Below are 22,267 nucleotides of genomic sequence, written 5' to 3' on the forward strand. Positions count from 1 at the left end.
GCTTGGGTGTCATCCTCATCATCTTCGTAGTCCAGGGAGCAAAGGCTCTTGGAGTTTTTTAAAGTCTGCAATAGAAAACACAAGGCTGAAGGCATTTCTGGTAGGTGATGTGCAAGACAACATTGTGCCTGCCTATGAGGGTGTCTAGCCCACCCCAGTCACCAAGCACCATTCACTGCCCTGGAGCTGTTTCCTGGACTCTGCTCATCTCATCCCTGGCCTCATCAGAAACCAGGGCCACAGAGCTCCTTCCATAGTGCCTCCTAGACTGTTTCTGAAAAGCCTAGCATGGACCCATCAAGACCAGAGACACCAGGTATCTGAGTGCCTAACACTTACCTGGGAAGCCCCAGACAAGAGACCTCAGAGAGGGTTGCTTCCCAGAATCTGTCTTGCTTTCAGTAGACAGACTATCCAGGAAGGTCCTCATGTACCCCATCTCCAACACCACCCAGTTGTTCAACAAAGGCTTCAGGCAAGGTTAGCCAGTTGTAACTCATCAGACCCACATACACACATAGTTCATCCCTTAATCCCTAACTGCCTCAATCCTGCTTCCCACCGTTCACTCTTATCTTCTCAAACACAACATGGGGAGAGCTTTTCATCCTAAGACCTCTACGCCAAAAACACACACAAGAGGCCTCTAACTACCCTTTATCCAGGTATGCACCTGAGCCTTGCCAGCATCTTGGGCATACCCAGGGCACAGAGCTGTAAGAGCCAGCTGAGAGGCTCTGCTGTCTGCATGTCCTCTGTGAACTCAACTACCAGTCTCTGCTCCAAACCAGAGCTCACCTAATTGAAAAAGACTTGCCTACCCAGAGGGCCTCTTATGTTGGGCTGTGTCCTGCCTTGCAGCTGGGGTGCCTGGAGTGTTGCCTGCATACCACTCAGGGGAGGCAAAATGCAGTCTGTATGGGAGTGCTCAGTCCATGTTTTCCAAAGTGGGAAACAGAGGAGTTTGGGACAATTGCTGTGGTTCCCAGTCTCCTGTGTACCCAGGTATTGCTGGTGTACCACTGGAAGTTAGGAAGGGGTGGGGGGACCTAGTCCATGCTTCCCCTTAGAGTATCCACGTGCCAGGCAGGAAGTGGAAGGTGGGGGAGTGGAACACAGTTTGATTCCGCGGGAGGGCTAAGAGTATACAGGGGCTGGAAGATTTAGGAGCTGCTCTTTACGAAGGCCTACCCACTACTCTGATTCTTAATGAAGAGACTATGCTCAGCCAAAGTCAGTTGTTCAAACTGCTTTATTTGATGGTAAATGTGAATGCATACACCTTACTCAGGGTGAGTCAGGGATTAAATACCTGACTGTCATGGTCCTCTCATTGGGGTGTCATGGTTACATGTCCCAGCAAGGAGAATTAGGAAGGTAGTTGGTCCTACTCCTACCGTTCTCAATTCTGAGATTCTCGGAGTTTGGGTTCACTCAACCTTACCAGTCTGGAGGCATTGTCCACTTGTCCCACAACCTTAGATTCCTGTACATGTCTCTTAGAATTCACCCATGTCCTGACATGAACATATGTTAGGGCTACACATACCACCTGCCTCTGACATGGCTAGGCCTTGTTCCACTGCCACTTCCCTGGTGTGACCCTGTGTTCCCTCCTGCAGTGCTCAGTCCCTTTCACACACCCCTGTCTATGTCCTCATCATAATCCCCACCCGGCTCCTTTAAACTGGCCTCTTCCATGTGCCACTGCATGAGGACTCTAGGAAGTATGTGGGTACCAGGAAAGCCACACAAATGCCAGGACACAGACCATGCAAGCCACACTGGCCTTCAGAACATTAGCTAATCAGTGCTACAAAACAACAGAAAAAAAAACCAACCAACATTCTACATGTGTCTGGAATAAGGATGGACTTTTAAAGTAGTCCAGGGTGGCTTTAAACTTGCTATGTAGCTGGGAGTGGTCTTGAACTTCTGATCTTCTTCCTTCTACTTTCTGAATGCTGGAGCTTCAGACGTGCTAACTCCTGGCAAAAGGCTACTTTTTGACTAGAAGATCCTAGAAACAGATCCATCACAAATGAACAAACGCGTAAGCCCAAGGAGAACAGAGCTTTCTCCTCAGGATTGTGTTTTTACTGGAATTAGTTGTCTCAACAAGACAAACTGCATGCAGAATGTTTGAAAGTGACTCTGCTAGGAATATGGTGCCCAGTTGTGTGTAGCCATTATCTAGTGCTCAGGAGAGTTGGAGTTCAGCAGCATCTCAATTTCTAGGCTATCTGGGAGGGTGCACAGAGAAACCCTGGCTCAAAACAACGACAACAAAAAACAAAACAAAACAAAAGCCAGCTAATTTGAGAAGCAATATTCTAAAAAGCAAGTCCTTAAAGATAGAAGCAGCTAGATTTTGATCTCAAAATGAAAAGGAATAATTTATTTCCTTACTCAAACCAAGATGAATTAATTTGACTGTCACTGAACTATCTGGAAGACTTTGCAGCTTATTTCCTGTGGCCCTGCTAGACAGTGGAAACATCCAAATGCAGGACAGTAAACCCTAGGCATGCACCAGCCATCCCAACAATAGAAGACATACCTGGGTGTGCAGTCAGAAGCCTGCCTTCACCTCAGGACTTCTCTGCACTGGTCTGACACATGTGAGAAAACACTGCGGGACCCCACTGCCCTCTGGGTCAGTTCAACAGCAAGCAGCAGCCTCTGACAATCTCCTCCATTCACAGGGAAATAAGTGCCACTCAACAAAGAAGCTGACACAAAACTACCATCCCTGGGAAAACCACCCACCAGCCCACATGACCTGAACTGACACCATACCCCAAGGGAAGCCCCAGCACCTATTGCCACAAAAAGAAAGAAAAGAAGGCAGACAGGCCAGCCGGCCAGGCTGCTGTCCATGCCAGGAATCTTTGGAGCTGAATCAAACTGACATATTCTGTTGTATCCAGTTACCACTGCAACCCTCCTCACCGTGATGAAGCCAGGGGGATTCTAGAACAACACCATCCTACAGCTCTCCTGACATGGGCATTCAAGAGCTTTCCTCTCCACGTGCTGAGGAAGGCACTTGGCAAATAAAGACACCTAAACTCTACCTCCTGCCGGCAAAGCTACTCCACAGCCCAAGGTAGAGCCAGAGTCTGAGCCAGGTGGATGGAGTAAGCCAAGCCTAGAGCTTAGCCATGTGTGTGTCTGTGCCAGGCCAAGATCCTAGGATGGCTAAGAAATGTCAATAGGCATTTGTACACACCCAAGAGGGTCTTCCTCAGGTGTCACCCTGCCCCAAGTTATAGAAGCCTGAGGGGTACACGGGGCATCCTTGCCTTGGCAGATGAAAGACACCCTGCAGTGTCTACTCTAGCTCTGTCCAAGAAGAGAGGTCTACTCTCAGGAAAGAATTAATTTCAAAAATGGATAAGGTTCTGAGAATAGTGGGAATAAGGGAAGTGAAAACACCTGTCTCCCAAATGCAGAGCCTAAGCTCCAGGAGACTCCACTCTCAGGCAGAGCCCAAGCTCCAGGAGACTCCACTCTCAGGCAGAGCCCAAGCTCCAGGAGACTCCACTCTCAGGCAGAGCCCAAGCTCCAGGAGACTCCACTCTCAGGCAGAGCCCAAGCTCCAGGAGACTCCACTCTCAGGCAGAGCCCAAGCTCCAGGAGACTCCACTCTCAGGCAGAGCCCAAGCTCCAGGAGACTCCACTCTCAGGCAGAGCCCAAGCTCCAGGAGATTCCACTCTCAGGCAGAGCCCAAGCTCCAGGAGACTCCACTCTCTAGGCAGAGCCCAAGTTCCAGGAGACTCCACTCTCCAGGCAGAGACTGGCAGTCTTCCCAGGAACTCAGACATGAAAGAACTAGTCAGAAACACAGGGCTCCCAACACCAGTCTATACCATAAAACTCAAAGATGGGGTGTGTTCAGACTCTTGTGTCAAACAGGAGCAAGTAACAGGTAATGCCAAACACTAGAGAAAACATCTCACCCGCTAGATAAGCCTGGAAGGAAGCAAGATGTAAGGATAGGAACCCCTTCACCCCAAAATGTTCATCCTCTCCCAACAAGGTGCAGAGTGGCCACAGAGGTAAGACATCCCTAGGCCTCCAAAAGAATCACTGAGATTCTTGTGGTACAGCAGAGTGGCACCAGGTTGACAGGAATATGTAAGAAGGGCTCGGGGAGGGCCTAGCACCTCAGCATCACTGAAGAAAACTGAGAGATCAAGGTGTACTGGTAACAAAGACAGGACGGAACGGAGCCAACAAACTGGAAACTCAAAAGTGTCATCCCAGAAGTAGATGCTCAGCCACCAGGCAAGTGTTACTCCAACAGAAACACAAGGTTGGTCAAGGTCTCAGGAAGATGGAAGAGTGGCTGAAGGGGATGTAAGAGTAGTTAGTACTCCACACTAGGTACACAGGAAAACTGACCACCCTGAACACAGTGACCCATAATATCCCACTACAGACTGGGGAAAAGGCAAGCCTTGTACCCTACCTATAGCCACACCCCGCAGAACACAAGGCAACTACTGGCTATTGCAGGGAAGGTGATGGGACAGCACTTTCCTGGGTGGGACAGCTGTTTTAGAACAAGGTAATAACATCTGGTAGCCACACCGGGTCAGATGTAGCCACAAGAGCCCAGCATCAATGAGCAAAATCAGACAGGGGAAGAGGCGGATCCTTGGGCATGGTGAACAACATGCTGGGTCCGTCCTGCAATGAGCTGCTGCTTCATAAATCCAACACACTGGTACCATGGTGTCACACAGAAACCTCACTCTACAAAATATGTTACAACTGATCTCCCCACCTCCACCTTGGTTTTTTGAGACAGGGTCTCCGCATATAACTAACTCTGGTTGCCTGGAACTCACTATATAGACCAACCTGGACTGGAATTCAGAGTCACTTGCCTCTGCCTACCAAGTGCTGGGATTAAAAGTGTGCCCCGCCACACAGTTTAAACTATCTTAATCTGTGAAACAAAAAACAAACAAACAAAAACCCTAGCAGACAATCCTAAAGTTAACACTAGCAGGTAAGGATAAGGAGGTGTGGGGACCATTAGCTGACAGGGACAGAGAAGGAGCAGACAGGAGGATGGGGCAAGGAGAAATGTGGAGCCAGTTTATGATGAGACAACTTCACACAGACAGATGAGGGAAGTAAGGTGGGTGGGCATGGTCACCCATGGGTGGCAGGTCTGAAGATACAGCCCGCCTGTATCTTCATGCAATCCTACCTGTGAGGGGGAGGAAGCCCTGCTCTCAGTGTTTACATTGACGGCATCTAACACTAACAGTGCTATAGACAATGGGTAGAGATGACTGATCATGCCACTGTGGTACTCCACAGCTGTCAAAGATGCCTAGACTATACGACCCAAGCTAGGGCAGGGTTTGGCCCAGTGAGGTCCCAGTGCCACTCTGTTCATAAAAAGGCAACTAAAGAAAGCTGTGTAAAGTGCTACTCATCACTGGGGAGGGAGGCACAAGCATTCATGACTTTGCTTTTTAGTAGTCTCAGATGCTATTTTCATTTGAAGGATTCCGATGGTAAGAGTAAGAAGATGGCAGCTTCAACAATACAAAAACACAGGTCTGCACCTCTGCACTGTTGGCTGCACTGTCAAGAGTCTGCCACTAAGAATGTGTCCATGCCAGAAACGCCATGTGCCTGTCAGGAAAGCAGAGGTTCAGCCCTCATAAGCAGGGTACTAACTCCACCACAAGATATCTTAATTGATGAAAATCTAGAAAAACGTTCAAAGTCATTGTGAGGGAGGTGCTTAAGGTGTCCTGTCGGGGCTGGGAGATGTCTCAGTTGGTAAAGCACTTGCTACACAGGTCTGAGGGCCTGAGTCGGACATCCAGCACCTATGTAAAAAAAACAGGCATGATGATACATGCTTGCAACCCCAGCACTGGGACACAGGGGTCCTGGGCCTCTGGTCACTTGGTTTAGTCAAACTGGTGATGAGCTCAGACCCAAAGAGAAACTGAAAAACCTTGTTTCTATTAAGAAAAAAAAAAAAACTAAAGTAGTTACTAAATTAGCATAATCCCTAACTGTATCATAAATATTTGCCCTTATACCCACAGATAAGTGTAGTCCAAGACAGCCAGGGATATACAGAGAAACCCTGTCTCAAACAAAAACACAAACAAAAAATAAACTAGATAATATTACCAAGGTTGACCTCTGGATTCCATATGCACCACTCACATGAACAGCCACACATAAATACAAACAGAAATAAAAAATAAAATAAGCACATACATAAATATACAAAAGACCCTCAATGCTATCCTTACCCAGCCTCCTATACTATCCTGCCCCGTCCCTACAACACCATCTGACTGCATAATCCCAGGTGTTTGAGACAGTGCCTGCTGATTACACAGGGGCTTGTCACAGCCACTGCAAGACAGTCCTTTAAGCAGGTCAGTGTGGTGCATGTGGACTACATGACACTCACAGAAACTAGGTCCCACAAGACACTGCAGTGTCTCCTCGACAGCTCTTCAGAACACCCACTCTGGAAAGGTAAAGAACATTAATATGTCCCACAAAGGCCAATGATCAGGAGCCACAGGAGGGAGCTGGGAAGCAGGTCCTGCAGCCAAGTATGACCAGAACCTTCCTGCTGAGCTCCCTGTCCCATGGCCTGAAGGATAGAGAGGCAGCACAGCTCAGATGCTTCCAGACCAACTGGGTTCACCTGTCAGCCAGCAACAGCTAACGACACAGCAATCCTGACATTTGAGTTTAAGTTACAATGTGATGTGGGGACTAAGAGGAGGCTGACAAGAATAGCATCCATGTCGGGAACAGAGGACATTTGAGTTCTGAGGCGGACAGCCGGGGAAGGGAGGGACAAGGAGCAGAGCAGAGAACACCCAGGTGACAGCCACTACTCAGAAGGAGGACTGAACAATGGAGCAGAGATGAGGCAGGGCCCCTCAGGCACCCTACATCCACAATGAGCCCATTTATAATGTCCTAGCACCAGCATCCTAGCCAGATTTACTTTCCTCTACCTCCTAAGAAGCCTGAGTGTTCACAGCATCTCCAGAACAGGACTATGTTGGTCATCAGCCCACCTTTGTTATAAGTCATCCCTGTCCCCAAAAGCACCAAGTCAAGGACCTCTCTGCTGGCAGTCTCATCCTATGCTGCTGTCCCCCTGCTACCACCATATGGTGATGCCACAGCCACCGAACTGGCTAGCAGGGCAAGCCTGGGTATCCAGAACTTGTTGCCAACTTCTCAACAGTCAACATCACACTAAAAGTACCACCACTTCCTTTCTATCAGCCCTCTACAGTCATACCAGAAAGAATGGGTTTTCAACCCTCACAGCCACCAGCAAGAAGCTTCTGGAAAACCTGTCAAGACAGTCAACAGTCACATCAGCAGGGTGCACAACAGGCATCAGCAGAGCCAGGCTACCTCCCACAAGACTGGGCCTGCCAGATAGGCTTCTCCCAAGCACTGAAGCATCTGACCTATCTGCACCATTCCAATATGGGTTCAACAGACACACTAAAGCAACTCCACTGAGGACAGCCCTGGCACCACCCACAACTTGAATCTGACATGCATCCATAGTTATATTTACAGGAGAAAAGCCCAAAATCCTGGGACAGGGGTGGACAACTGCTAATGCCAGTCACTCAAAGAAAAGACAACACTGCTTCCCCCAATACCCACAGTTCTGGTTCCTGCAAAATTACTAGGGTGCCATGCCTTAATCCCAACATTCAGGAGGCAGATGCAGGTGAATCTCTGACTTCAATGTCAGGCTGGTCTGGTCTACATTAACTCCAAACCAGCCAAGACTCCATAGTGAGGCCTTGGCTGGAGAAAAAAAAAAAGCATGAGGATCTATTACTTCTGCTCCTCCCTAACAACCCAGAAGGGCCTGGGGGAGATGCTGGGCTCTACTCCAACTCTCTCAGAGGGTCTGAGAAACCCTGCCCAGGCTCCAGATGCATTTGAAGGGATATGCCCTCCCAGCTACATTGAGGCCATTCTCATTGTTCTCTCCCCCAGCAGTCAGCACCTCTCTGGGATCCACATAAGAGCATGCAGTGGTATTGCTAGACACAGTGGTTGACTATACCAGCTAAAATGTTCCCTCAAAACCTCCAGGATGTGCCAGGAGTGTCACAGTGTGAGAGCTCACACACCCAGGTGCCTGCTGGTCTCTGAATGAAGCACAGCTCAAGCCAACAGCTCTGGCTCCTGTAGCCATTACAAGCAAATAGACTGTATTTTTAGTGGTGCTAAACTCTGTGTCAGCCTCCAGGAATGGCTTCCCCTTTTATAGACAGCTGCCAACCCAAATTGTAATTTGGGCTCTCAAGAGATGAGGCTGGGGGCTGGTGAGGTGGCTCAACAGGTAAGAGCACTGACTGCTCTTCTGAAGTTTGGATCCCAGCAGCCACATGGTGGCTCACAACCACCCGTGATGAGATCTGACGCCCTCTTCTGGTGCATAGCGGAGCAAGCAGAGGTCCTGAGTTCAATTCCCAACAGCCACATGATGGCTCATGGCCATCTGTACAGCTACAGTATACTCATATACATAAAATAAATAAATAAATCTTTAAAAAAAAAAGAGAGAGAGAGATGAGGCTGAATCAAATGAAACAGCTTAGTTGAAAATTCACACTCAATCCCTCCTTGTCCTCTCAGAGCCCAGGGTCCAGGACACACATATAGGAGCTCTGCCTCTGGGGTATGGCTGAGGTTTTTGAGGTCAGCTGAGAAAGGCCATCCTCACCAACCCAAGCAATGCCATGTTCCCCGACAAGCTGGCCTTCCACAGCACCTAGGCTCAGAAGAAATTAGTCAAGTAAGATTACAGGAGTGTTGGCCACAACCAGCCTCACTCCAAGACAAATATAAATAAGGTAAACACAGGCTTCCTAAGCACCCAAGAACAAAGAGATAGCCTCACCCGTGTCATTTTCAGAAAGTTCAAGGATGGGCGCGTCCACCTGGCATCCTCCTCCCGTCTCCGCTTGCGCCGGACCCTCCTCCCATCCAATACACAAGGCTGTGAGCGGCACCGGAGCAGACCATGGTGCCGGCCTAACTCAGGTGTGGAAGTGGGGGTGCTGCTGGCTGAAGGCAGGCAAGCGCCTGGATCTACAAGGTGCTCTTGTGAGAGGGACAGTCGGCGCCTGGAGGAAAATGGGCAGGGTCCTGTAGAAAGCCAGGGTGGGCCTGAGCTTGTACTGCCCTCACTGCCATCCACAAAGCCACTGCTGGCTGAAGCAGGCCGGGGTGTCAGCGGTGAGGTAGGGCCAGCAGGTGACACAGGCCTCCTGGGTAGGCCGGGGACTAGAGTGCCCTGCAGGGCAGGGTTGCCCAGGCCACTGCAGCACTGCAGTGTGGCACTCCCGCCACTGTTGCACCTCCTTTTGGAGATGGGAGTCCACACCTTTGAGCTACCAGGGCGCCATGGGGAGCGGCATCGAGCCAGCTCCTCTGGTTCCGACAGGGACCGGCAGTGCCGCTTGGTTGGTGGTGCTGTAGGAGGCCCTGTGCTCTCATGGAGGTCAAGGAAGCGGCCCGCATCCATGGGCCCTGGGGATTCCAGCTGCCACTTGAGACCTTCGGTGTGAGACACACCATGTGGGCCCACTGAGAAGGGGCCTGAGGCTGCCTGGCTTCCAGTGGGCCATCCTCCATGTAAGGCCTTCCAGGGACTTTTATCCACTAAGGAAACACAAAGGTGTGGGAAGAAACAGGTGAGCAATAGGGAACCACTCTTCTGCCTCCCTTCCCAGGCTCATGGACACATCTGGACAAAAATACTATTGCTCACATGGGCCACTGGCATCTGAATGGCTTCACCTGGTCCTTTTTTGTTATGTTTTTTGGTTTTTGGAGACAGGGTCTCTCCAAGTAGTCATGATTGTCCTGGAACTCACTATGTAGACCAGGCTAACCTTGAAGTTATAGATCCACCTGCGTCTGCCTCCTGAGTTCTGGAATTAAAGGCATGCACCACCAAACCTGGCTTTACCTGATTGTAAGGAAATGTCTCTCTTCCTGAAAATAATCTGATTCTGATCTTACTCCCATTTCATTAATACGATGTGTCATTATAATGCTTTACCACTATCCCTGGCCAGTCTCTAAAGACAGACCTTTGCCAGCTAGGAACCAAACAAAGCTACTTCTTGGAAATAGCCTCATTTCTTAATGACCCAAGTGGACAGCCAGTCTCAAATCTTCTTACAGACAGAGGATTCAGCTGAACCTGGGTGTAGTGGCTTGGCCCTGTGACCCCAGGACTTGTGAGGTAACTGCAGGATTGATGAGCATTTGAGTTTTACTTTGTGTCTGGGATACACAGTGAATTCGTCTCAGACTTGGCCTGGACATCTGTCTGCTGGACAGTGGACTGGGACAGAGACCTCCCTGGTATCCTCAACCCTCCACTTCTTCAGCCCTAAAGCAGAGTGCTGCCATGTGCCTTGGTGGCTGGTCACCCTGTAAAACCATGTGCCCAGGACATCACAGATAAGAGCAGCATAAGGAGTGCTTCTCTGCCGTTTCCATCAGATCCGTTGCGGAGGATTAGGAGTCCTTAAGCCTAGACTAGAGCTCACAAGACTCAACGCCCTAGGAGCTAATACAAGTCTACTTCTCCCAGGGCATAGCCCAGAGGAGAGCTCTCCACATGTGTCTAGCCTAGGCCAGCCCCTTTCTGGTCAGCTTGGCCACTCAGTACAACTTGGCACCCAGACTCTGCATAAGCTTCTCAGAGCTGCCATGGCCCTAGCCCCTGTTCCTTTTGTTGGTTGTAAGGGCAGGTACCTGCTCCAGCCCTCCCTCACATAAGTACAAAGTCAGGTATGAGGGTGTCTTCAAATGGAGTCAGCCCAGTTGTAAAACTCAAATATCCAAAGACCTGACCAGAGGATGCTCACTTAACGGGAAGGCATCCGACAGGTCACTCAGCTTCTCCCTGCTGCTTCCAACCACTGACAAGCTAAGAGACACTGGAGTACAGGCCACAGAAACCAATAGGAAACAGCCAACGTCACCTCTGGGGAAAGATACATCAAGGGCCCTGGAGTGACCTGAGACAGCAAGAAGGTAAGACAAGAGACTGAGGGGAGAAGGGGAGGAAAGAGTGCATAAGAAGCCCTCAGAAACTCTGAGCAGGGACTAAGGTGCTTAATGTGGTCTCACGTGCAAGATGGATTGGAGGGCCAAATGGGAGTGAAGGCACAGGCCAGGTGAGGTGGGAACCAGATGGAAACTTCACCTCTTCCAGCTGCTTGTGAAAAGGTTGGCAATACTTTAGTAATCCAGTAGTCAGCAAGGTGAACCTGAGATGGTTCTACCATGTAAGGTGTTCCAACTGTTAAGACCAGAACAGAGTAATTCCAACCCCAGGGTCTCTGCTTGGAATTATCCCCACACTTGGGGACCAATTTCCTCTCTAACTGCTAAAGAGCAAGGTGTCAGGAGGTGAATGCAAGCAGGTCCAGGAGTCCTCATTCAGCCAGTGTGTACTACAGCAGAATGGCAGCCAGAACCACATGCTACCTCATCATCCTTTCTCTGATAGTTGAGGGAAGCCACAAGCAGACCCGTGTCTCCCAGAAAAGGTGAAACAGTCCTCAGCTTCCTCCCACAGCACCACCAGCAGCAGAAGCAGAGGCTTTGCTGAGCCTTGACCCCGCTCATCCTGCTTAGAGACTAGTTCTGACTCCTAGCCTGAGTCCACAGGGAGGGTGGCTCATGATCCTCCTGCCCCACATGTACGCCACACAAATGCCTCCCTGAATCTTCTCTGACTATCTGACTCAGTCCAGCTCCAAGACCCCCCTCTGACCAAAGGCTCAATGCCACCTTGCTCCATCATCAGCTACTTCAGCCTTAGAAAGACCCTCCCTGGGCTTCTGAGACACTTACCGCCAATCTCCAAAGGGAACAAATGGCCACTTTTGTTCAGTTTCTCAGCAGAATACTAAAAGTGACAAGAGAGAAGTCTCAGTACTCATGTGAAAACTCAATAGTTTACCATAGTAATGCTATTTCTCCCTACCACATCCATTGGTGTTTAAAATTAAAAGCACTGATCTCTGGAAAATATATTTTCTTAAAAAGAATTAACATTAAAAAAAACATTTATTTTGTGTGGAGTGCTGTAGAGGGGTGGGTTGTGCATATGTTACAGTGAACATGTTAAAATGACAAACAACTTATGGGAATCAGTTATTTCCTTCCACCAAGAGATCAAACTCAGGTTTTCAGGCTTAGCAACAAATGCCTTTACCCACTGAGCCATGTTACTGGCCCAGAATAAGTTTTTTTTTTTTTAACCTAACAAAATCTAGCTGAACAAATGACATCATCCCGAGCCACTGCAGGCTTCCTCATATGACTCTTGAAGCTCTGGCCTTCTCCTTTGGATGGCCTGTGCTAATGGTCTTTCAAGCCTCACCACACAGTTACTTTTCAGAAAGACCTGAGGGCTGGAGAGAGAGGTCAGCATTACAAGCAGCAGCTGATCTTTCAGAGGATCCCAATTCAATTTCCAGCACCATCACAGAGGCTCACAACCATCCAGGGAATCTGTTGCCCTCTTCTAGCCTCCTTGAGCACCAGATATATGGTGCACATACATTCAGGCAAAATACTCATACATGGAAAATAAAAATAAATACAACTTAAAAAGAAAAATAGGCTGAGCCAAGACCTGAGAGCCCTTTACTGCTCATGACAGTCCATATATAGACTCCAAGCCCTAGCCTGATGGTCGCAGTACTGAGAAGGGTTCAGACAGCAGGGTGACCTGCCTCCAGGAAGGTATATAAGCTACTGGCAGCCTCAGAGATTAGCAGGAAATGCCATAGCAATGGCACCTGAAGTTTTGGGGAACTACTTTTGCTTCACATAGAGAAAGCTAGGTGTTTGGTACATATTTATAATCCCAACATTCAAAGAGGCCAAGGCAACAAGAATATTCCAAGTTCTGGACCAGAACTTGAGCTATTTAGCAAGACCCTATTCAATCAATCAACCAACCAACCAATCAATCAATAAACAAGACAAGTATAGTGGCACATGACTGTAATCCATCACTTGGGACTCCACAGAGATGGAAATGGAAGAACCAGGAGTTTGGCTACATAGCAAGTTCAAAGCCAGGTGGGCTAGGTAAAACTCCATTCTAAATAAATAAATAAGAGTAAATTAAAAGTTGGGTTTGAGCCGGGCAGTGGTGGCACATGCCTTTAATCCCAGCACTTGGGAGGCAGAGGCAGGCAGATTTCTGAGTTGGAGGCCAGCCTGGTCTACAGAGTGAGTTCCAGGACAGCCAGGGCTACACAGAGAAACCCTGTCTCAAAGAAAACCAAAAAGTTGGGTTTGAGACTCAGAAAAAGGTACCAGATAGGCTGTCTACAGACAGACAGGTCTTTCTTCCTCTGCAGTGGATTATGTTTCCCCTAACACAGCTGAATGGGGGTGGTGAACCTATGACCAGCCTGGGCTCTGTGGGCACTGGACAACCTCAGGCTCAAATGGAAAGAAAAAACTGCTTTATAGATACTGCACGTGGTTGGAAGCTCTTACACCACCGTGCGTAATTAGTGAGCTACCTACACCTTTCGAAGCCCTGCAAATGCCCCAACTTTGGACCAGAATATTGGTTTCGCCTTCCATCTGGCCAAGAGCCACTCCAGCCAGCAGTCCTCCTGCTGAGGTCCAACCACTTCCAGAGAGCTAGTAAGTACCTGCACTGTTTTCATAGCCCTCCTCCCCAAAGCCTGCATCCCTAGTGTGTATAAGAATACACCCACCATGAGAACACAACCCACTCCAGGAAGGACAGGCTTTTCTTAGCCAACAGGAATGGCTCCTAGAAAACCTGAGGAGCTGTGGATCTGTATCTAACGAGATGTACTCAGCCCACATTCAAGGACTGGCACAGCACAGACGGACACTTCCCAGCAAGTATCTACAGGGCTTTGGCTAGGTGAGAGATGAGATGCCCAGGTGCCAGCCCAAGGACACAGGCACAGACACTCAGGACAGTAGGTGTAATGCAGGAGAGCAGAGTGCTGAGTGCATCCATTTGCAAGGATCAGCCTCTATATTACACCACATCCTAGGGCCTTGAGACAAGGCAGCTGCTGAGCCTCCTGAGGAGATAAGAAAGTGGATGTGCTGAGACAGCAGTCTTACTGATGGACATGACTGGGGAACACGAAGGGCACCAATCAGTTGGGCTACACCAAATCTGGACAGTAGCATCATGCTCCATGCTGCTTGTTCCAGCTCAGCCACATCACAGTCTGCTCTCCTCTTCCACTGACATCTAGCTCAGCCTTTTACTCTATCCTGGATCAACACTGATGGTGGTGGTCTCTCTCTGCTTCTCTCGGCCTCATTATCCTCTCCCCTAGCTGGAGGGGACCCTGATCTGATCATGATCTTTCTGCTTCAAGCCTTTGCACCTACGAGTCAAATCCCAGGACCAACGCATATGTCTTGGGGTTTCTACTGTGATAAAATGCCCTGTCTAAAAGCAACCTGGGGAAGAAAGGGTTTGTTTGACTTACATATCTTGAGTCACAGTCCACTGAGAGAAACCAAGGCAAGAATTCAATCAGGGCAGAAACTAGAAGCCACAGAGGAATGCTGCTTACTGGCTTGTTCTGCACAGTTTGTTCAGCCTGCTGTGTTATAGGGTAGTACTGAGCCGTGCCCTTCCCATCAATCGTTAGCCAAGAAAATGCCTATAATTTTATTTTCTCAATTAAGATGACTTCTTCCAAGCTATGTCCTGGCTTACGTTAAGCTGACCAAAATCAACCAGCATAATATACGCTCTGTGATACCAACAAGCTCTCAGCCAGTAAAGCACTTCCCACATGCCTCACTGCCCATATCCTCCAGCTACACTGGCTCCTATCCTCCTGCCTCTTTAGAGGTATGTAAACACTTTTCCAGCTCTGCATCAGAAGCCTCAATGCACAACTGAGATGCACATGTAAAATTCAGTGTCCCCTGTTGTCTGAAGATATTCTAGCTCCCACTATCTGTTAATTGTTCCTTCCTTATTGCCCCAAACACCTCACTCACTCCTTCCATCTTTAATGTACACTCCAAATCACACCACAGATCCCCACTGTGTCTCTGGCAGTATCGCTCCACGAGCCCACTGCATTCACCAATCCTTTACCTATGGTCATAAACCATCTGTGCCTCTCTTCCCTTAAGGTAGCAGTGAGAGTCAGGCACAACCACTCATTTTTCCAAGTCTTTCTGTAACAGCTGGCCTATTCACTATCTTTCAAGTACAAAAAGGCAAACTAGGAAAAACTGGGTGTGCCTCAGGTTCAGGGTGTATAAGCTGGGAAAAGAGGAGACCATGTGGCCATATAAAATTAACACAGATAGCAGAGATGGGAAGAGCCAGCCCTGCTGAATCAGGGGAGGACTAGAGGACACTGGTTGTAGAGAAAGACCAGAGGTGCAGGGCCAGGCACACATCATGAGGCCATAATGACAGAGTCCATTAAATCAGACATCAGACATCAGCCACAGTCCCCAACATAGCCCCAAGACTAGGTGAGGTCCCTTGCATAAAGGATCCACTAGCTCAGCTGCCTAGGGATTCAAAAGCTGAATCATTCTGGTAGCCCTCTATGAGAACAGTTGCCACTACAAGCTGTCCCCATCTAGCACAAGGGGGCTCGAACAGGCAGCACAAAAGACCCAGACTAGCATTACAGCCATAGCAACGGAGACGTTAAATGCTTAATGACTTTTAGTTTCATTAAAATTTAACTTTTTGAAATTTTACTTTTAAAACTTATATTCAGTTTTGTTATTAGAAAACTGTCACTGGATGGTGGTGACACACACTTTAATCCCAGCACTCAGGAGGCACAGGCAGGTAAGTTCAAGGCCAGTCTGGTCTATAGAACGAGTTCTAGAACAGAAAAGGTTATGCAAAAAAACCTTGTCTCAATAAACCAAGAAAACTGTTAATTATGATTAGGATAGTTTGAAAAGTGAATCTACTTTTCCAAGAGTAAATTTATGAAAAAATATATTGGGAAGAATAAACACCCAAATCAGTAATCTGGGCATGCCCAACTTGGGCAACATCATCACACACAAGTTGTCTGCGTAGTTTCTTTGCTTTGTGTTTCTGGAATCCCTAGCTGTACTCAGAGTGTATCTGTGTTAGCTTCAAGTCATGGAACAAAGATAAAACATTAAAATGAATCTGGTGAAAACATTAAACATTAAAAATAGGTAACCACCTGATGTGGTAACACATGCCTCTATCCCAGCATTCAGGAGGCAGAGGCAGCTAGATCTCTGTGAGTTCAAGTTCAGCCTAGTCTACAGCTAGTTCCTCACCAGCCATGGTTACACTGTGAAACCCTGTCTCAAAAACAATAACAATATACCTAATAAACAAATTATAAATTAACAAAAAGACACACAGTTGACTTCATGGTTAAAAAAATAAAAAATAGAAAGACCCACTCCCTAAAGCTAAAGCAGGTATCTGTGTTGTCTGATCTCGAGACAGGTTCCTGGAAAAGGGTAGCAGGGTCACAGGATGACTTACTTAGGCCGATCTGGCAAGCAGGCCACAGAATTCTGTGTAGAGAAGCTTTGTATTAGAGGTTGATTTGGTTTGTAGTGATGATTGTGACAGATGCTGGCTTCTGTCCAATGCCCCTAGCTCAACTCTACCTCCACCCTACAGTGTGCATCTCATGCTTTTGGCTCTGCACAGTGGACTGTGTCACCTCTGACCCCCAAGCTGACTCACCGGGCCAGCCTCACAGGCCCTGCGGGTAAGGTCATCCAAACTCTGGTTCTGCAGCTTCTCCGTGATGAGAGTGACCATGGCCGGGGCTCTTCTTTAGTCCACATCTATGAGCACTGGATTTCCAAACGCTGGACATCAGTAGGCTCAAGCCATTGGGTCTGAGCCAAAACTCAGGGTTATAGCTCTGACTTAAAGATGCTGACCCATTTCCAGACTCTTCAGGGCTTTTTGTCTCTGTAAAGAGAAATTGCCACATGACCATACACTCCATATTTCTGTTATATACAATATCCTGTTTTAAAAAAATGCTCCTAATATCCCTCTTTGACAAATGCCTTCCTAATTCCAAGATACCAAGTATGTTCCTTCCTGAAACCTCTAGTAATCTTCTAGAGTAGTGGTTCTCATTCTGTGGGTCACAACCCCTTTGGGGGTAGAACAACCCTTTCATGAGGGTCACCTAAGACCATCAGAAAACACATATTTACATTATTAATCATAACAGTAGCAAAATTAGTTATGAAGTATCAATGAAAATAATGTTATGGTTGGGGGTCACCATGCCATAAGGAACTGTAATGGGTCACAGCACCAGGAAAGTGAGAAGCACTGCCCTAGAGAAGATCAGAGGGTAAGGTGCTTATTAAAACCAGTCTCTGAGGCCTTTCCTGAAGCAGCAAGAAAACCCTTGGCAGGCTGTCCCCAAAGGACAATGAACGTGTGAAGAGAAACAACAGCAGCCACGTCCAGTGAGAACACCAGTGGGCCCCATCCCATAGAGGCCAGTTGACCAAACTGCCCCTAACTCCAGCCCTTGAAGCTGGAACTCTCTTTACAAAAGAGGCAAGCACAGAATTCTACTACACCAGGTCCAGCCTGAGTCAAGCGACCAGGATCACACAGGTAATGGTGAAAAGGGAGGGTAATGGTGAAATGGGCTCTTAGCTTTTCAGTCCTGGAAGTAAGCATCTAAGAGCATGCAAGAAGCCCTCACCTTTTGCAGCTGCCATCCTACTGTGCATGTGGAGCTCTGATTCTCAGTGTCTCACTGCAGGTGTGTGAGCCAAGGGCTACCAGATCAGAAAGCAAGGTACCCAAATCACAGGGTGGGAAAACATGGCAAACTGGGATAGCAACATGTGGAGCTGGGAGTGGAGCTCAGTGGTGAACATTTTGCACTCTAGTGCAAAAATAGACCTGGGTTCTATCACACACTGCAAAAGAAAAACTACAAATGTGACAGCGAGGCACTGTCATGCGACACACCAGAACAAGCACATTAAGGCATTCCAAAGGAGAGCAATCCTGGGATTGTTTGCCTCAAGATCATTGGTGGTCTCAACATCCACACCTACTGGAAGCAACATCACAAGCCTGGTAGGTATCATGCTGGCAAACAAAATGCACCCAAGCCTAGGGCTGTCAACAGGAGAAAATCATATGGATATTTTTACAGAGATCAGAAAGATCTCAAATAAGATCAAACACCAACTTTTCATTCTTGAAAAGAACGTATATATATATATATATACACACACACACACATCCACATTCTGTGAACAGAAAGAACAAGTACTTCCTCTGTTACTTTGAAACATGAGGCTCAAAAGCCACCATGTGATTGAACAAGGCAAGGCTGACATGTAGCAAGTATGGGGATCAGGGCCACGTGTCACCAACAGCATACTGAGCACACATTGGCTAGCCTAGAGCCTGGCTTGAGTTTGCATTAGTGAACACAGGGAGCAGATACCCAGCCCAGGCACATATGTGAGCTCAATTCAATAAAAAGTACCACCAACACATGGGGCTGTTCTCATGGGGTATACCACACCATTCACATACTACTCCTGTTTAGTCTATCTGACCTGAAATCCCATCCACCATGCCTAAAAGCAACAGCATTTAGTAGACGCCACCCCAGCACAGTGAATGCCATCTCCAAACTAACACCAGAGAGGAGCAGCAGCCAGAGCAGGGTCAGCCTGTCTGTTTTTCTTTCTTTCAAATAAAGGAACCTAAATTCAAACTAGCCATGTCATAGGAGAAGCCTGGTCCTCCATAAACCTGACAGAGCCAGCCTGGACACAGGCCATGGGCAGCCTGACCCGCTGCTCACCTAAAGGGAAAGTACCCAAATCCCGACCTCGGAGCCATGCCCTAACAGGGCAAGGGCTTTGCAGGGTCTCTGCCAAAAAAAGTAATGACAGGTGGTCCCTCCTGGCCACGTGCCACCACAGGGACTCTCAAACATCTTGTTGTCATTTTTTTTATTGAAGACTTATTTAGTTTTATTTTATATGTGTGGATATTTTGCCTGCATGTATGCCTGTGCACTACATGGATGATGCAGTGTCCATTGAGACCAGAGAGAGTTATACTGGACCTGGACCTGGACTTATAGACAGTTGTTAGATGCCATGTGAACACAGGGAATTGAACCCAGTTCCTCTGGACAAGGAGCCACTGGTTCAAGACAGGGTTTCTCTATGTATCCCTGGCTGTTCTGGAACTCAATCTGTGGACCAGAGTGGCTCCAACTCACAAAGACCCAACTGCCTCTGCCACACAAGTGCTAGGATTAAAGGTGTGTGCTGCAGCCGTCACCATACTGCTGCCTCCACCACCCAGCTGCTGCCTCCACCACCAGCTGCAGACACTGCTCTTAAGCCCTGAGCCTTCTCTCCAGTCCTCACACACCTTGTTGTAACCTCATCACACAAAGCACACACATCAACGTAGAAAGGCCACAGAAGTATAATGCAACTTTAAAAAAGAAGTTTTTTTAATTCAACTCACAAAATGAAGCAAAGTCCTAAATCTACCTGAATGAGTCAATATCTGAGAAAAATCAGTCAACATAAGTGAAACTCTTCTCTATAGCAGTTACAACAACTACCAGGAGAGTTACAGTAACAGAAACACTTTAAAATCTGCCATTTTACAAATATCCCATATAACAAATCTCCATCAAGAATCATCTGTGAATTCTAAAGGTCAGTAGAATATGTGAAGTCTCCAACTATCTTCTCACAAGACATTTAACTACAAAAGAAAAAAATAAAAAACTAGCATGAACCACAGGATCAAAATAACCATAGCCAGTGCCAGGACGTTCAGACACTCCTGAGGGGATACTAAGGTGATCACAGCCCACAGTGGGGCTCCTTACAAAAACTCAGAACCTCGGCCAAGCAGTGGTGGCACACACCTTTAATCCCAGCACTTGGGAGGCAGAGGCAATAGGATTTCTGAGTTCGAGGACAGCCTGGTCTACAACAGAGTGAGTTCCAGGACAGCCAGGGTTACACAGAGAAACCCTGTCTCGAAAAACAAAAACAAAACAAAACAAAACAAAACAAAAAAACTCAGAACCTCAATTTATTCAGGAGAATGGCAGGGAAACCCAGTGAGGCAAACAAAAATAACTGACAGATTCTCTATAAGCAGTACCTCTGGCTAGAAAGATGTCTCAGGAGTTCAGAGCACTGACTCCTCTTACAGAGGCCCCAGATTCAATGCCTACAACTCATAGGGCAGCTCACAACCTTCTGTAGACTCTAGTCCCAGAGGATCTGATGTTCTCTTTTGGCCTCTACAAGCAATGCACACACATGTACACAGAAATATTGCCAGCAAAATACCCCTAACATTAAACAAAAATAAAATCCCCCCAGAAAATTTTTAAAATAAATGCTGGGTCATGAAAGAGCAGAGCAAGGCCCCGGCCCAGGCTGAAGGGCACAAAATGTGCAACAGTGATCCTCAAAGAGACTATATCCAAAGTCTGACTAATTGCTAGCATTGTTTTCTATTTTTATCAGTGACCTGGTGTGAGGCAAGGTGTGGATATCTGGAAGTTCTGCATACTGCTTAATATGGGAATGGATGAGTAAGCATAGAATGTCACCCTGTCATAATCACAGATGTTTAAAACGTGGAACAAAGAGGCTGCTGGAAACTGCTAAGGGAGGCATGTGTGCAACACAGATCACAAGGATGGGGCAACTTGAAAGCAGCTCATGGAATTATGGTGTGGCTCAGTGGTAGCACCTGTCTCTAGGTGTTCAAGGCTCTGAGGTCCATCCCCATCATTGCAAAACAAACTGAAGTATACATGATACATGTGGAATGGACTAGCCAGGTGCAAAAAAAAAAAAAAAAAAAAAACTTTCCTGCAAAGACCCAATCTCCAGATAAGGTCATTTCATGGATCCGGAGGCCAGATCTTGAATATAATTTTGGGGGATACAATTCAACCCACAATGCCAACTGAATCTCTCACTACAGGAACCAGAATGCACAGAATGAGATATAGCTCAAAGGCCTATTTAGAAGGGCAATCGGAGAAGCCTCTCTGGCATTAAGCAACATTGACAGGTAAGTAAGAGAAGAGGGGGAACAAAGGCCAAGATGATACCAAGGTAGACATAGGGAAGACACAGCCAAATCAGAGAAACCCAGCTCAGATGATGGAACTGACCAGCCCTGCCCAGGACAGAGGGACAGGTGCTCTGATGCAAACTCAGGCACTCAAGGAAATATATCCAGTCCCACACCCACCCCTCCTGAATGCCAACTCCTCATGCAGAGTGAGCATGCCACAAAGGACAGGCTACAGTGGCTTGGATGATGCTCTCCCCAGCTCCCTGCTGCTCCTTACTCACCCTTCCGGGCCTGGCAACTACTGACCCTGGTGGCAGCCCTGGATCTGGCCTCAGCAGGTGATGCTAGTGCTCTGTCTCCTTCAGTCATTCCTCCAGGGCTCCAGGATACAGAGCAAAATCCTCACCCTAGCCCAAGCTCTTCTTCTCCATCCCAAACTATAGCCATGGGAGCACCAAGACTGGCCCACCCTGAGCAGAGTTCTGTACAAAGACAGTACAGGGGTGCCCACCAACTCAGCTCCACCAATGGCAGAGACCTCCTTACCTGGTTCTCTATTTTTTGTTTGTTTGTTTGTTTGTTTAATTCATGGAGTTTATCACATGGAGTTGACTGGACACTGTATGACAGCACTATCAGTGTCCTCTGTTTGCAGTCAAAGTCCCACCTTTGGTGAACAGTCCCTCACCAGGCCCTAGGCTCTATGAATATGTTCAGGATTCTGGCTCACAAGCTCCACAGACCCATGTCTCTGTGTCCAGTGTCCCACTTTGCACAAAACAGTCCAGTCATTTGGAATTAGAGCCCATCCCTCACCAGTATGACTTAACCACATTTAAAAAGGACCCCATTTCTAAACTTAGTTTACAAATCTGAGGTCTTGGGGCTAAGACTTTCACATGCAAATTGGGGATAGTCCGTTAAACCACAAGTCATATGTTTATCTTACCATGGTCAAGATATATCACGTGGCGCAGGTTCAAAGCACATGCAACTGTGTGTCTGAACCTGAAAAGGACCTACCCACTAGCCTTTCTGCAGATACAGTGTCCCTCGCTCTGGACCTA

General features: G+C 47.7%; 1 protein-coding gene across 1 annotated transcript in view; it reads right to left on the reverse strand.

The window, feature by feature from the left end:
* The window catches only part of Fam53a (family with sequence similarity 53 member A), a 35,019-nt gene that overhangs the window by 2,316 nt on the left and 10,436 nt on the right, over nucleotides 1–22,267 (reverse strand). The window contains exons 3-6 of the mRNA XM_031342677.1: nucleotides 16,815–17,048; nucleotides 11,927–11,981; nucleotides 8,949–9,712; nucleotides 3–65 (exon numbers count right to left, since the gene is read on the reverse strand). Of these exons, the coding sequence (XP_031198537.1) occupies nucleotides 3–65; nucleotides 8,949–9,712; nucleotides 11,927–11,981; nucleotides 16,815–16,892 (960 nt within the window). The 5' untranslated portion in view covers nucleotides 16,893–17,048. The remainder of the gene's footprint in view (nucleotides 1–2; nucleotides 66–8,948; nucleotides 9,713–11,926; nucleotides 11,982–16,814; nucleotides 17,049–22,267) is intronic.

This window comes from Mastomys coucha, unplaced genomic scaffold (genome assembly GCF_008632895.1).
Source record: "Mastomys coucha isolate ucsf_1 unplaced genomic scaffold, UCSF_Mcou_1 pScaffold22, whole genome shotgun sequence".
Taxonomy (NCBI): Eukaryota; Metazoa; Chordata; class Mammalia; order Rodentia; family Muridae; genus Mastomys; species Mastomys coucha.